Below are 16,651 nucleotides of genomic sequence, written 5' to 3' on the forward strand. Positions count from 1 at the left end.
GAGAATATAAACGGATATATAATGCTTCTCTTTCATGTTTATGGTTAATTATATACCTATATTTAAACTTAAAAAACTTTTAAAAAGTTTTCAAGAAAAAAAAATTATATACCTACAGTATATAACCACGTTTTTTCATGATATATCGCTATAGCTACACAGCTAGTGTTAGCTGTTTACTTACCGGTCATGAAAACACTGTACAAAAAAAACAATACTTTCTTTTTTTTACTGGCTGTTTTGTATCAAAAAAGTTTGATATTGCTATGAAAATAATAAATATGCCAGAAAAAAAGTTTTGCAGTTGCTACATAGCTAGCTAGCTGTTAGCAAGCCTCTTGTTTTTCTTATATTTCTATCCTGGTCAGACCTTTACTAGCTGTAACCTCCAATTAGTATTAGTACTTCTTGTATTTGTAATTGTAACAGTGGTCAAAGTGTTTGTCAAGAAAATAGCTAATGCTAATATTAGCCATATAGCAGTAGCAAACTTTACATGTAGGTCCTTTAAGATTACAGTTGGCAGTTTGATTTGTTGGCCTAAAGCAGTGGTTCCCAACCTTTTTAGGCTCGCAACCTCATCTTGACATCACGTGCAGTCTCGGTCAATCCTGTCAATTTTATTTGAACTTGATTAGAGAAAGTGAAAGTATAGAAAACAGTTGTTTAAGATTGTGTGTGGTGTTTTTAATCCTAATTTTTAAAAAGAATAATAATTAGCTAAAAAAAGCAAAGACATTTCAGGTGACCCCATTTGAATTCCCGACCCCAAGGTTGAAAAACACTGGCCTAAAGGTTACTCTGCTGTACTTTTACCTCCAACGCATGAAGTCTTCTCGCTAGGGATGCACATGATGAACCGTTTAACCGTTAACCGATAACAAGAACTTTGACTGATTAATACTATCGGTTATTTATTTATTTTATTAGCTCCTTATGTCATCAACTCATGTGGGCGTGTCGACACGTGCAGAGTTCACTGCCTTCAGTCATATTTCACAGCAAGAAGTTCCACAGGAGGACTGACAGTATGAGCAGCAGCCGCATGAAGGAAGATCAGACAATAAATGTAGCTACACGGACATAGATGTGAATCACCTGTAACTACGGCGCTGAAGGAAATAAAAAAAGAGGACGTTGCTGCTCTCCAGTCGTTCACCTGCAGCTCCACAGAGGAGCTGTCAGAGCAGCTGTCAGAGCTCTGCTGCTCCTTCAGCCTGGTGTTTGGCTGCACTTTGTATAAAACAGTTCTACATTGGACGATCTAACCTCCATATGAGCGATCAGCTGAGACAGAGCCACTGATCAGCTGTCGCGGCGCACGTGTGTATTTAACGGCAAAAAAAATAAAGTTGGAGCGATCAATTTTTTTATTTTTTTTGCCGTGCGCCACAAGCGTCTTAATCTTATCGGTTAACGGTTAATAACCGGTTAACAAGCGTCGGTTATCGGTCAGAAAAAAAAATTCAAAATGTGCATCCCTACCTCTGGCTGATTCCAGGAGCTGAAGCCAGCGGCGGCAGCGACAGGCAGGAGGAGCAGGAGGAGCAGGAGGAGCAGCAGGGGGCGGGGGGGCAGGTGTGGAGGAGGAGGAGGTCCAAGCAGGGGGGCGGGGGCCAGAACCAGGAAGTGAGCGGCGCCACAGAGAGTCCCAGTGGCTCGACGGGGGAGAGAGAGACAGGTGAGCTGCAGACCGGAGAATGGTCTGTTTATTAATTCATTAATTAGTCCAGTGGTTCCCAACCTGGGGGGTCCCGCCCCCCAGGTTGGGAACCACTGAATTAGTCTATATACATTGCTGCAAAAAATTCTTGTTGCTTTGATTTTAATGTCTCATCTATGAAATCTCTGAAGTCAGAATATAAAAAAAGGAACTGATTCAACCACAATTAAATATTATTACACAACAATCCAGTGAAAAGGAGCTGGAGTGTTTCAGTCTGGTGGAGATGCTGAAGGCAGCAGCTGATTGTTGGACATTATTAAATAATAACTGTGTGCGTGTGCGTGTGCGTGTGCGTGTGCGTGTGCGTGTGCGTGTGCGTGTGTGTGTGTGTGTGTCCCACAGCTCAGGTCAACGGCCACCCGTCCATGCGCTCGCTGCCGTCTGTCCGCCATGACATCAGCCGCTACCAGAGAGTGGACGAGCCGCTGCCGCCCAGTGAGTGTTAATACGACACCTCATGGTCCTTAAAGGGACAGTTCAAATCCCTCAAGCTGATTCTCCTATCACCATAATCCCTATAGTCATAATTATGGGTGCATGCTGTTTTGAGATTGGCAGGGCAGAGACGTGAGCTGCTCGGTGAACGGTACTTTCACCTTTCCCTCATCAAACTGAGCAGCTCACGTCTCTGCCCCGCCCCGCCGCTCTAAAAACAGCTTGCAACAACAATGAACCTACTCCGAAAACTATCGGGATTATTCACCAAAATGTTGAACTATCTCTTTAAACATTTGTCATTGTGTGTGTGTGTGTGTGTGTCAGACTGGGAGGCTCGTATCGACAGCCACGGTCGGATCTTCTACGTGGACCACGTGAACAGGACGACGACGTGGCAGCGGCCCACCGCCCCCCCGGCCCCCCAGACGCTGCAGAGGTCCAACTCCATCCAGCAGATGGAGCAGCTCAACCGCCGGTCAGCACACACACACACACACGCACGCACGCGCACGCGCACGCGCACGCGCACGCGCACGCACGCACGCACGCACGCACGCACGCACGCACGCACGCACGCACACACACACACACACACACACACACACACATACACACACACGCACACACACACACACACGCACACACACACACACACACACACACACACACACACACACACATACACACACACGCACACACACACACACGCACACACACTGTACGACCAGCTTCAATATGATGATCTATACACGAGGGCTGAGGGTCGATATGCTTTTCTCCCGATTCCATTCTTCTACGATGTTTTGGATGGTGATTCGATTTAAATTGTGATTCTACGATATTGTAGATTCTCTAGATTTTTAGTCTTTAGCATTTTTAACATTTATCTGCACACAAACACTGTAGGAGCCTAGAAATGAACATACTCTATTATAAAGTGAACTTAAACCCTTTTCACAACCTGGACTCTCTGGATGTAAAAAAGGCGAACAAATGCACAATATTTCAAAAAATTCGACAACAACAAAAAATTCCAAAAAAAAAAATTGACTTTTGAAAACCAAAATCGATTTAAAAATCGTCCAAAAAGATATTGCGATATTTATGTGAATGTATTTTTTCTCCCACTGCTACTATACACACACCTCTCCAGGTATCAGAGTATACGAAGGACGATGACCAATGACAGCAGGCCGGAGGAGCAGCCGGCCAATGAGCTGCTGGCGGACGAGACCGACATGCCCCCCATACCAGGTGACCGCCTCGCCGCAATGCATTCTGGTCTATGGAGGACAAGTATAGAGAGCCGGAGCGGAAGCAGGAAGTAACGTCGCCATGGGAACTCAATTCGAAAAAAGTCTCCATGCAAATGAACGGGACTGAAAGTTTTATTTCGTGATCCGTTTGAATTGTGTCATGATAAAACTCTCTGTCCTCTACCTTTAAAACATCACGTTAATGAAGAGAAACCAGCAGTTTGTTGTCACGGCAACAGAAGAATGTATTTAGTGTGACTACAGATCTGTGTCCCACAAAAAATACGTCACCAACTGACACGGGAAAGGAAGGACGCCATGTGGTCGCCATGGTGACGTCACTACGCCACCTGGAGTCTCCATGGTTACGGATTCTAAGGAGTTTTATTCTACAATAGTTTTACAACAAACTGCTGGTTTCTCTTCATGAAACGTGGTGTTTTAAAGGTAGAGGACAGAGTTTTATCATGACACAATTCAAACGGATTAGAAATAAAACTTTCAGTCCCGTTCACTCACATGGAGACTTTTTTCGAATTGAGTTCCCATGGCGACGTTACTTCCTGCTTCCACTTAGGCTCTCTATGTTCCTCCACCTTGATTTGTGCACTTCTTCTGATATAGAGTGTGTGTGTGTGTGTGTGTGTGTGTGTGTGTGTGTGTTGCAGAGCTGCGTAGGGACAGCAGCGTGGCTCAGTCCAGCTCCAGGTCTCGCCTCACGCTGCTGCTTCAGTCTCCCAGCGCCAAGTTCCTCACCAGCCCCGACTTCTTCACTGTGCTGCATTCCAACCCCGTACGACTCTCCTTCCTCTCCTTTCTCTCCTTCCTCTCCTTTCTCTCCTTTCTCTCCTTCCTCTCCTTCCTCCTCCTCTCTTTTCTCTCTTTTTAAATTTTCATTCAAGCTCTCCTGTCTGTGTGTGTGTCTGTCTGTTAACCTGTCTGTGTGTCTGTGTGTGTGTGTCTGTGTGTGTGTGTGTGTGTGTGTGTGTGTGTGTGTGTGTGTGTGTGTGTGTGTGTGTGTGTGTGTGTGTGTGTGTGTCCCTCTCAGAGTGCCTACCGCATGTTCACCACCAACACGTGTCTGAAGCACATGATCAGTAAGGTCCGTCGTGACGCTCACCACTACGAGCGCTACCAGCACAACAGAGACCTGGTCACCTTCCTCAACATGTTCTCTAACAAGCAGCTGGAGCTGCCGCGCGGCTGGGAGATGAAGCACGACCACGCCGGCAAGGTGTGGGGGGGGGGGGCTCACAGTCTCACCTTATTAATAATAGTTGTGGTGTATTGATGTGTTGATGAAAAGAAGGGATCACTGCCGACACGTCTTTTCTTGCATTCAAAAAGAGTTTATTACAAGAAGAAGAACAGTGTCAAAAATGCCGAGTCGTGGAGCATCTCTGGTGCCAAAATGAGATCTCTCTCTCTTGGCCTAAAGCTCTGACCTTATATACGTTTTCTAAAACTCCACCTTCTCCCACAGAAGGATATAACTGACCAGGATGGTCAGACAAAGACAGGATCTAAAAACAGAATTTATCCTTAGCTTTCTGACATTTAACCTCTTGACCAAGCTAATTAAACATAGATACAGTGTCAAGTTTCCCCAAAAACTATGACCCACAGAGATGGGTAGATGACAAGAAACACATTTACACACTACTGCTAGACACCTAATCTAAACATCTTGCTGTAAATGTATGCATGTGCCTTTCTCTCTAACATCTGCATTTATTTATATTTATTCCATTTAACTATAAACTGTTACTTATCACAAATGAAGTTCTTATCCAAATGTTGAATGACCTCTGACCTATCCCTTAACTTTAAGACTAAGAAAACACCATGAAGAACATAGGATGTTCAGTGTATAATACACTACATAGTGCAATCAGGTTCTTTAAAGTTGGAGTTTGAATTTTAATCTGGAATCAGATCTCCAAATCCGCCACACACCCCAACGTGAGAATTCAAGATGGCCGCCATTAGCGTCAACAGTAGCTGACACAATTAAAGTCAGCCATGTAGCTAACGGCTAGCCCATGTGTTTTGGTGAAAGTAACACGTTTTCATTATAATTTTCATTTTGTTAAATTAATTGTCTTTATTTACGACTTTTGTGTTGGTTTTGCAACTAGAAAGCGCTCGACTCAGAGGTGATGTCATTCTGACTTTCAACGTAAATGGAACGTACCATCAAATCTAGAGAGGATCCATTAGATGGTTGTGTTCAGCAATGTGTAGGTGGTGTAGGTTTATGCTTAATATTGAATATCTACTTTTGCTATTTAATTTATATTTAAAAAAAAGATATTTTAAAGTACGACGGAGTATTAGGGCCACATTGACAAATAAAAAAAATCACAAACTTCGAGAATAGTCGTAAATTAACAACTTTATTCTCGTAAATTTACAACTTTATTCTCGTAATGTTATGACTTTTTTTCTCGTATGAAATGTACGACTTTATTCTTGTAAATTTACGACTTTATTCTCGTAAATTTATTACTTTATTCTCGAAGTCTGTGTTTGTTTGTTTTTCCACAATGTGGCCCTAATACTCTGTCGTATTAAAGTGACATTTTTTAAATAATAATAATATATTTAAACATGATTTTAAAATTAAGAAAAAAGTATTATTCAAGTAGTTTAAAATCTCATATTGTATGTGTGTGCACATGCAGCCTTTCTTCGTGGACCATAACTGCCGCGCCACCACCTTCATCGACCCGCGGCTGCCGCTGCAGAGCGCGCGGCCCACCGCCCTGCTAGCGCACCGCCAACACCTGACCCGCCAACGCAGCCACAGCGCCGGGGAGGTCAGCCCACGACGACTGGTAAGAAAAACACGCATTCGGATGCTAACGTTAGCATTTGAATTTTTCCATAGACGTTAGCATAAAGCTAACATATTGATATATATTACCAATATGTTAGCTTTATGCTAACATATTGATAGCTATTGACGACTGGTAAGAAAAACACACATTCGGATGCTAACGTTAGCATTAGGATTTTTCCAATGATATATATTTTTACCTCATCCTGGACTTGTATTCTTGTGTGTACTCTGTACATAAAATAAATGTGTGTGTTTCTGTGTGAAGTTTTTCAGTAACTAACTGCTGAGTCATGTTAGTTTTTCAGTAACTAACTGCTGAGTCATGTTAGTTTTTCAGTAGCTAACTGCTGAGTCATGTTAGTTTTTCAGTAGCTAACTGCTGAGTCATGTTAGCTAGTATAAAACAGCCACCTGTCTGTGTAGGCCGGTGAAGACGCCCGTCACGCCGGCCCGCCCGTCGTGCCCCGACCCTCCAGTACCTTAACCTCCGCCAACAGGGGGCAGTGCCAAGACATCGTGCCAGTGGGTCAGTACACACACACACACACACACACACACCCCAGCTCAGAGAACTGAGAGCAGTAAACTTGTGACCTTCCAGCTTACAACGACAAGATCGTGGCGTTTCTCCGGCAGCCGAACATCTACGAGATTCTGCAGGAGAGGCAGCCCGACATCAGCCGCAACCACTCACTCAGGTAGGCAACCGGTGGAGATGACGGGTAGAACGGTTTCTAGGATACGGTCGCCAACGGCATTCTCATTTGAAAATCGCTATGACAACAGGGAGAAGGTGCAACTGATCCGAACGGACGGAGTGTCAGGATTGGCCCGGCTGTCGGGGGACGCCGACCTCGTCATGCTGCTGAGGTGAAACCCCTAACCCCTAACCCCTAACCCCTAACCCCTAACCCCTAACCCTCTAACCCCTAACCCTCTAACCCCTAACCCCTAACCCCTGACCCCTGACCCCTGACCCCTAACCCCTAACCCCTAACCTTCTGTTCTTACGGTGTTAACTCCAACCTGAAACACTCAACCTGTTCATTCTGGTCTGTCTCTGCAGCCTGTTTGAAGATGAAGTCATGTCTTACGTGCCTCCTCACGCCTTACTTCACCCCAGCTACTGTCAGTCGTCTCGCGGATCCCCTGTCTCCTCCCCGCAGAACTCACCTGGTACGACAGACGAGCGCACCTGCTCTCAGTCTGGTGCTTTTCATGAGGCCAAACCAGATTTTCTTTTGAGGTTTAATAAGACACTTATTGGAGTAGTGGTGCAGATGAAGAGCCGTCAGAAGCAAAGGATTTGAATGAAGCTGAATCATCACAGTTCACATTAGTAGTGAAGAGTTTTTCTCTTTGTTGAATGTCAATAACAGAGAGAAAAGAAACAGTTTGAACAGAACATTCATCTGCACAAACACAACATGAGTAGATTATGGAGATAGAGAAAGCACATTATAAATAATGTAACATGTCCATAATTGCACAAACAAAGAATATAAATATGTACTAATAAATAGAAATAAAAAAAATTAGACATTAGACAGTGAACAAATGATAAGATATCAGTGTTGTCGTTGTTAATAGTGTTATAAATGGAATATTTACTATTGGACTTTGGAAGCATTAATATTTACTATATGGAATTGGTCATTTTCTATCCAGAGGTCTGATCTCTTTCCTGTTGCAATTTAATACTATTGACATTATAGGACAAGATTTACTAACTCCAGATTTAATAATAAGTGGAAAAAGGACAATAGTCACAGTGGGAAAATGGAACAGCTAATCACAAACTAAAAGCTGGTATCGTGTCATGTCGTGTGGTGTCGTGTTGTGTTGTGTGGTGTCGTGTTGTGTCGTGTTGTGTTGTGTGTGTGTAGGTACTCAGAGAGCCAACGCCAGAGCTCCAGCGCCCTACAAGAGAGACTTCGAGGCCAAGCTGCGCAACTTCTACAGGAAACTTGAAACTAAAGGTTACGGCCAAGGACCGGGCAAATTAAAGTAAATGCAGTGTGTTGAGCCTAAGAGAGAGAAAGATAAACCTCCATGTGCTTTATCTTCTGTCTGAACTCTTGTGATTTCCTCCGTGTCCCAGGTTGATCATCCGACGGGACCACCTGCTAGAAGACGCCTTCAACCAGATCATGTGCTACTCACGGAAAGACCTGCAGCGCAGCAAGCTCTACGTCAGCTTCGTAGGAGAGGAAGGGTGAGGATGTGACCAACGTGTCATGTCTTTAGTATTTAGATTTATATGTTATTGTATAGAAAAGGAATACCATGTATTAAAGGAGTCATCACCTGGAAATCTCATTGTTCCTTGTTAGAACATGTAGCTTACTGTAAACTACTGTAAACTACTGTAAACTACTGTAAACTACTGTTGGACCTCAGTGGAAACTTTCCTGAAAACCTGAGGGTTTGAAAGTGGCTGAGTTTTTTGTTTTGGGCTCTTTGTTTAAACTAGAGTAGCTCATGAGGCTGCACCACAACATTACAACATTACCAGATCTGGATTCTGCTCCTACGGTGACGTCACCGTGGAGACTGCTGCTCTCCACCACCCCGACTTCCACCGCGCCGCCATTACGTATTGTTTTATTTCCCACTGTAGCGCTGTTATTTCATCACTTTATTAAGTTTTAATATTTATTCATGTGAGAAAGTATAAGGGTTTAGATCCACAATGTGCGGTTAGTTTATCCACATGACGGTTTAGAAGTTTGCTTCACGTTGGGAGAAGTGCAGCTGCAGCGAGGCAGAGGAGCGGAGAGTGACTCGTCAGCAACCGCCTGCAGCTGCTCGCTAACCGGTCAAACTACGTTGTCATGCCGACGGAGGAAACGGTCGTTAATTAACTTACCCGCAGGTTTGTAGAGGTTTACCGCCGACTGGTTAAATTCTTTTTAGGAGATAAACGTTTGTCTCATTGATGAAATCTAACATTGTGGCAGTCGTATTAGTTTGTTTGAATGAAAAGTGAAGGGGCGGTGCGTGGCGCAGTGGGTAGAGCGACCGCCCCATGTAGAGGCTACAGTCCTCGCCGCAGGCGTCCCCGGTTCGAATCCCGCGTCGGGCAGACCTTTCCTGTGTGTCATTCCCCCTCTCTCTGCCTCCCCATTTCCTGTCTATCTCTACTGTCATCACTATCAAATAAAGGCAAAAAGCCGAAAAATATACTTTAAAAAAAAAAAAGTGAAGCTTCACACAGAGCAGCAGCAGCTTTGCACCGGGGCTCTGTAGCCTACGTACACAAATCACCACATTTGCATCAATAAATACATGTTTTACAATGAACCGATAACATTTAGTTTTATTTTATGAAGTTATAACATGGTTACGGTACACGACAGAGCAGCATAGTATGTGGTTTCCAATACAGCCTGCATGTAGCCCACTGGGCTCTGTCCTCCCTGCGTCCAATCAACGCGCGCCTCATTACATATTAATACAATGAACATCCGGACCAGTCAAAACCTCGCGCCTACTCTCACCAGAGAAAGTTGCCGTATGAAAAAGTGTCAGAACAAGCTCTATGTTTGAATTAAAAAAAAAAAAGTTTCCAATAAGTTTTAAGAACTGATTCAAAGGGGATTGGATACATAAGAAAACAGGTGATGACTCCTTTAAATATCTTAGTAAACTGTGATATCGTCAGAGTTTTGACTGCTCCACCTTATTGTGTATCAACTAAACGTGTGTGTGTGTTGCAGACTGGACTACAGCGGGCCGTCCAGAGAGTTCTTCTTCTTGGTATCCAGGGAGCTGTTCAACCCTTATTATGGTCTGTTTGAATATTCCGCCAATGACACGTACACGGTTCAGATCAGCCCCATGTCGGCCTTCGTAGACAATCACCATGAATGGTGAGATTCACTGAACACACACGTAGCAGTCACTTTGTACACAACAGTGTGACAGATTCTGATTGTGTGTGTGTGTGTGTGTGTGTGTGTGTGTGTGTGTGTGTGTGTGTGTGTGTGTGTGTGTGTGTGTGTGTGTGTGTGTGTGTGTGTGTTTCAGGTTCAGGTTCAGTGGTCGTATTCTGGGTCTGGCTCTAATCCACCAGTACCTGCTGGACGCCTTCTTCACCAGACCGTTCTATAAAGGCCTGCTGCGCATGTAAACATCTGTAGAACCTATTTAAAACATAGAATTGATTTAATATTATAATAATATTATATATAATAATAATTAAGGATCTAAACTCATATTTTCCACTTTTAGTCCGTGTGACCTCAGTGATCTGGAGTATCTGGACGAGGAGTTCCACCAGTCCCTTCAGTGGACCAAGGACAACGACATAGAAGACATCCTGGACCTCACGTTCACCGTCAATGAAGAAGTCTTTGGACAGGTCGGTTGCTCGGTTTCCATGGAGATGGAACGAGCCATATGCATTCCTCCAAATGTCATGGAAACGCTTCATAAAAAATGTGAAAAAAGAAAAAAGTTTAGAATATTTTCCCGTGGGTTTCAAAATGACGTCACACCTGCAGGTCAAAGCTCATTAGCATAGCATAGTAAAAACACTTAGATGAAGAACTTTCCAGATTTTTCCTCAATGAATACCAAATTTGGTACACAGCACTGGGCCACCGACAGGAACATTTCTATTAGAAATCAGCAAAATCGAACAAGGCTAAAAAACATGGCCCCCATCAACCAAAATAGCTTAGTGAAGCCTGGAGTTTAGCTAACATTGGTAAGTTGTAACGTATTTGTCCAATCATCTTTAAAAAAAATGAAGATTGGTATTTGAAAGACCATTTCATCAAATTTGGTACTAGTATTAACCAAAATCTGATGTTCCACATTAATTGGGGGAAGTGGGCGGAGCCTGTTCATCTATATCTGCCCCTTTTAAACCTGACAGATGAAATGAGCCAAAGGCCCCGAAATGAGTCGTCAGTCAACCTGATGAAAGATTCTGTCTGAGATTTGATTATAAAAAACGTGTGTGTGTCTGTGTGTGTGTTTGACAGATAACGGAGAGAGAGCTGAAGCCCGGTGGCGCCAACATCCCCGTGTCGGAGAAGAACAAGAAGGAATACATCGAGCGCATGGTGAAGTGGAGGATAGAGAGAGGAGTGGTGCAGCAGACGGAGAGTCTGGTCCGAGGTTTCTACGAGGTGCCATGTCCACTTCTTCTTTTCTGCTTTTCTTTATAAATCATTTCATTTCTCTATCAAATGTAGCGATGAAAATATGACAGTATAGATATAAGTGTGTGTGTGTGTGTGTGTGTGTGTGTGTGTGTGTGTGTGTGTGTGTGACCGAGCCTTCTCAGTAGCTGCCCCCAAGCTCTGGAACAACCTGCCACTACATATTAGACTTGCAGGATCAGTGGAGAGGTTCAAGTCCGCCTTAAAGACTTATCTTTTTTCCCTGGCTTTCGGATCATGATTGAATTGTTGTGTTCTCGCCATGGTTATGTGTACATATTTATACACGTACATAGCATTTGTATATTTCTGTATGTATATTGATATGCGTGTGTGAATTGTTATGTTTTTTTTTTTGTCTTTTTACTTCTGCGCTGTAAAGCACTTTGGCTGACCGTGACAGGTATTTTAAACGTGCTATACAAATAAAGGTGAACTTGAACTTGTGTGTGTGTGTGTGTGTGTGTGTGTGTGTGTGTGTGTGTGTGTGTGTGTGTGTGTGTGTGTGTGTGTGTGTGTGTGTGTGTGTGTGTGTGCCAGGTGGTGGATGCCCGGCTGGTGTCGGTGTTCGATGCCAGGGAGCTGGAGCTGGTGATCGCGGGCACGGCTGAAATCGACCTATCAGACTGGAGGAACAACACAGAGTACAGAGGAGGTGTTATCATTCATTCTGTTGGCTCTCTTCTGATTGGCTGCAATTTAACATTCTGAGGAAAAAGAGAAAAGCTTCCACCATCATACACATTTATTTTTGTCTTCCTCTTAAATATGTTATGTTTAGGTTACCACGACAACCACATAGTGATCCGGTGGTTCTGGGTGGCAGTGGAGAGGTTCAACAATGAACAGAGACTCCGGCTTCTGCAGGTGTGTGTGTGTGTGTGTGTGTGTGTGTGTGTGTGTGTGTGTGTGTGTGTGTGTGTGTGTGTGTGTGTGTGTGTGTGTTAAAGTGAAGGTGGCGTCTCTTCACCTTGTGTTTTCCATTCACAGTTTGTAACGGGAACGTCCAGCATTCCTTACGAGGGCTTTGCCGCTCTGCGAGGCAGCAACGGACCGCGCAGGTTCTGTGTGGAGAAATGGGGAAAGATCACATCACTGCCCAGGTACACACACACACACACACACACATACACACACAGACACACACACACACACACAGACACACACACAGACACACACGCATCACCTCACTGCCCAGGTACACACACACACATACACACACACACATACACACACACATACACACACAAGTACTCATACTTACACATACAGTACATACCATCATCAGTTTTACTGTGATTCTGGAGTTTGATTCACTGAAAATCCAGTTTCAATATCAGCAGCAGTTTTGAAACGATATTTCCAGATGTGGAGTAGCTAAAACTGTACTGAAGTTATAGTATACTACAAATCCTTGATATACTTGAGTAAAAGTACTGATATGCAGTATATTCAAATTATATATAGTTAAATGATAAGCCTTTATCTTGTAAAAAAAAATTAGCGCTTTAAAATATTGAATTCTGTTTATTTTGGCTAGTTCTAATAGATAATGATGTGATGCAGACACGTCATAAAAGACTTTAAAGTGTCTTGGTATTGCGCTAATTTACGACGGAGTATTAGGGCAACATTACCAGATAAAAAAATCACAAACCTCAAGAATAAAGTCGTAAATTTATTCTCGTAATGTTATGACTTTTTTCTCGTAGGAAATGTACGACTTTATTCTCATAAATTTACGACTTTATTCTCAAAGTCTGTGTTTTGTTTAGTTTTTCTCAATGTGGCCCTAATACCCCGTCGCACAAATTGACCAAGAGGGCAAATGGTAAAAATGAATAATACTAAAAAAAAAGTTGTCAATGAAAACAAGAGAAATATTCAATGAAGTTACCGGTAAGCAAGTTTGTTAGTATGCCTAATGTACTGTTAAACCCAATCACACATCTTAAGCTTTATGAATTGCACTTTTATATATTTTTTAATCAAGTTATTTAATTGCACATCAATTGATGATCTAAATCTAGATGATATGAAACAAAAAGTGACATGTTTCCCTCCAGAGCTCACACCTGCTTCAACCGGCTGGACCTGCCGCCCTACCCGTCCTTTTCGATGCTGTATGAGAAGATGCTGACGGCCGTGGAGGAGACCAGTACCTTCGGGCTGGAGTGACAACGGCCTGAAACTGCTGCTGGCAACTGGAAAAGGATTCAGAAATCTGGATTAGGTCCGGTCTAATCCAGGGTTTGTGTTTATTTGACAGTGGGCCGTATTTTATAAGACATTTTGACATTGGAATCATGAAGCTGCACTCTGACCTCTCGCAACGTGTCATGTTAGTTTTTCGTCGCACCTGCATGTCCTCCTCGCCTACTTAGTAACACATGCTTTCACCTGTGATGTGACCCACAATGCCTTTGGGCCTGGGATGGTAACTGCCAGGATTAAAACCAAATCAGAGACCAGGATGTCATTTTTTTTATTTTTTTTTTATCACGTCTTCTTTAAAATCACAGGAATCAACCACTGCCTTCACTGCAAAAACCGAGCGGATTCTGCTTTTTACACAACGTTTCGATGGACCTTGAAGGCCTCTTCAGCTTTGGTTGTTGTACAGTTTGCGTGATGTAGGAACTGCACTCTTTTTGGTAAAGTTTGTGGGATTTTCCCACTGAACTTTTTTCCCTACGGTTGTTCCCAACAGAAGCTTTGGTATGGCTGTTACAGTATTTTCATCTACAAGAAAAAAAAAAAAAGATTTTCTAATGATTGTGGCAGTGACATGTTGTGATCTGAATGTATCTACCTTTATGATGTGGGAAGTGAATTTTCTACCAGACCTGGATGAGCTGCCGAAATTATTAAATGAGTGGATTGTTAAATTAAATAACATTTTACATGTAACCATTTCCTTTTCTTTTGATTGTATTTGAATGGTTGAAATGAGCTTTTTTCTAAAGTTTCTTGAAAATTATCACCAGAAAATTAAAAGTCCACCCAGCAAAATATGGTACCGCTTTGCAAGAAAAAACATATAAATAGTTTATAATTTGGTTATTAACATTTATTAATCATGAATAAGCAATTATAAAGATTACATTGATGCTCAATGTATAGCAAGAAGTTAATACTCATTAATATTAAAAATGAGTTACTACGTATATTAAAGGAGCTTCATTTATTTTACAAATTTACATAAGCTCACTATTTGGCAAGGTCACTGTTACCCATTTAACTAATGCGTCAAAACAGTTTATAAATAATAAGACGTTAACAAGCGAGTTAATACATTAGTTAAAAATCATTTATAAATTCTGTACGCAGGAGTGGTGCCTCAAAAATTTTACTTGGGTGCCACTTGTGTTCTTCTGTTTGGTGCCCTAATGGTGCGTTCACACCAGGCACCAGGCTAATTTTTTGTGTGATAAGATTACATACAAAGTCAATGTACAGACGTGAATGAAGCAAACACGCGAAATTCACCTGTTCGCGTGAGTTCAATATACTCACGCGAATGCCGCGAATAAAAACAAATATTCCAGCGGGCAAACTCGAGCGAGTAGAGCGAGGCGCATAAAGAAAAGTACCTTGTAGCAATGCGTCACCTTTTATATGCTAAATACAAAAAACAAAAAGAAAGAAAAATCTAGAATTCAGTTGAATCACATCTTAACAACCTAAATCTCAGATCGGAACCAAAAAAAAAAATCACTAAGCTCCACCACAAATCAGTAGCTTTTAATTGGCCCATTTAAAGTCCATTGACTTACACTACGTTGTTACGTAAACGCTTTAGACAGACATTAATGTAATGCGTAAGAATGTCTCCTCAACTTATTAGCTGTAGCTCTAGAAGGAAACATTTTCTTTCCGTTATTCGTTTGTTATTCACGTTGTTAATTCTGACTAGCATCACGACACGAAAATACAAATCCCGTTTTAAATCTTTGACTCTTTTATACGGTAAAATCCTTGTTACTGCCTCTTCAGTGACATTCCACCCCACACTTACGAATGTACGCACGGCTTCAACTGCCACGACCACGCGCAGGCCTATGACACTTAAAAAGTTACACAACCCTACTCGGTGCCTCATTTTATACACGCAAAATCTTTCATGTTCAATCAATTTTCAGAAGTCAAGTTGTGCCCTGTGAAAAAAGGAAAAAATACAATAAATTCATTCTTTTGACTTGAATTTCGATCTCAAAATTACTATCCTTTATAGTAACACATAATTCTTTAGACTTAATCTAAATTAATCTCACATTAAATTGAAATTAATTTTTTTTATTATTTCTGACTTATCTCATCAGATGTTATTTGTAGTCTCATATAAATATATATATATAGTATATATATAGTTATAATATTATATTATATTTCAACTCTCATCGCTTTTCTATTTATTCGTCCTGGTTGACATCGGCTTCTCGTCTGATACTTAAGCTACTTTTTAAGCGTAAACAACTTCAGTCAGGGAATGGTACATTTGCGTAAATATTCACGTGATCATTGTGTTCAGTTCTAATGTGATCATATTTAAACTAATTCTATTAACTCCCTCACTGAATGCACTGCCCAATGTTTGTCTAACCAAAGTTTAGAGCTTTAACCGGCTCTCTCACATTTAACACTCTTGTCTGTGCGGTCCACCTCACTTTGAAATCTGAATGTTTGTGAGCACTGCTTTCCTAAAAATAAAACTTCATCTCTCTATGCAAAGCTTTGTGTTTGTCTTTTCAATGTTTGACCGCAACTGAGCAGAGCAGGATAATAAATTATAGATTATAATTTGTGTTGTCTTCTTTTTTTTGATTGGATGTGTTTGTGGTTTTTTCCCCGATCTCACTGAACTGATTCACGCCTCAGCTCAGCTCAGGACCAAACCCCAAACAGAGATGGACAGAGTACTCGACCCCAGTACTTGAGTAAGAGTACAAATACTACTGGTCAAAATTTACTCCGTTACAAGTAAAAGTAGCTCAGTCGCCATGTTACTCGAGTAAGAGTAAAAAAGTACTTGCTTCTAAAGGTAGGAAGTATCCAAAAGTAATTTTTCACATCAGTGAATGACTCTAATAGTTTGTAAATGAATGTAAGGAGCTTTTAACTCTTGTTAGTGAGAATGAACTCTTTGCTGCTCAGCTGCACTGATGTGCTGCTTTTAGGGGTTAGGGTTTCCTTCACAGACAAACACAGCTTGTGTCCA

At 42.0% G+C, this 16,651-nt stretch overlaps 1 protein-coding gene across 3 annotated transcripts in view; it reads left to right on the forward strand.

The window, feature by feature from the left end:
* hecw2b (HECT, C2 and WW domain containing E3 ubiquitin protein ligase 2b) overlaps window positions 1-16,202 on the forward strand; it is a 31,287-nt gene extending 15,085 nt beyond the window's left edge. For 2 of the 3 annotated variants that reach the window (XM_085802795.1, XM_085802815.1), the window contains exons 10-30: window positions 1,502-1,681; window positions 2,069-2,161; window positions 2,489-2,639; window positions 3,318-3,418; window positions 4,089-4,213; window positions 4,469-4,654; window positions 6,105-6,257; window positions 6,686-6,788; window positions 6,864-6,960; window positions 7,049-7,132; window positions 7,329-7,438; window positions 8,149-8,269; window positions 8,364-8,477; window positions 9,982-10,134; window positions 10,292-10,390; window positions 10,496-10,625; window positions 11,254-11,400; window positions 11,974-12,088; window positions 12,215-12,300; window positions 12,424-12,536; window positions 13,500-16,202. In XM_085802795.1, coding sequence (XP_085658921.1) covers window positions 1,502-1,681; window positions 2,069-2,161; window positions 2,489-2,639; window positions 3,318-3,418; window positions 4,089-4,213; window positions 4,469-4,654; window positions 6,105-6,257; window positions 6,686-6,788; window positions 6,864-6,960; window positions 7,049-7,132; window positions 7,329-7,438; window positions 8,149-8,269; window positions 8,364-8,477; window positions 9,982-10,134; window positions 10,292-10,390; window positions 10,496-10,625; window positions 11,254-11,400; window positions 11,974-12,088; window positions 12,215-12,300; window positions 12,424-12,536; window positions 13,500-13,611 — 2,573 coding nt within the window. In that variant the 3' untranslated portion in view covers window positions 13,612-16,202. The remainder of the gene's footprint in view (window positions 1-1,501; window positions 1,682-2,068; window positions 2,162-2,488; window positions 2,640-3,317; window positions 3,419-4,088; window positions 4,214-4,468; window positions 4,655-6,104; window positions 6,258-6,685; window positions 6,789-6,863; window positions 6,961-7,048; window positions 7,133-7,328; window positions 7,439-8,148; window positions 8,270-8,363; window positions 8,478-9,981; window positions 10,135-10,291; window positions 10,391-10,495; window positions 10,626-11,253; window positions 11,401-11,973; window positions 12,089-12,214; window positions 12,301-12,423; window positions 12,537-13,499) is intronic. The other variant, XM_085802804.1, reaches the window with a different exon arrangement.
* Window positions 16,203-16,651: the final 449 nt, after the last annotated feature.

The sequence above is a fragment of the Trachurus japonicus genome, chromosome 2, assembly GCF_045865225.1.
Source record: "Trachurus japonicus isolate A0001 chromosome 2, Traja_1.0".
NCBI classification, from domain to species: domain Eukaryota; kingdom Metazoa; phylum Chordata; class Actinopteri; order Carangiformes; family Carangidae; genus Trachurus; species Trachurus japonicus.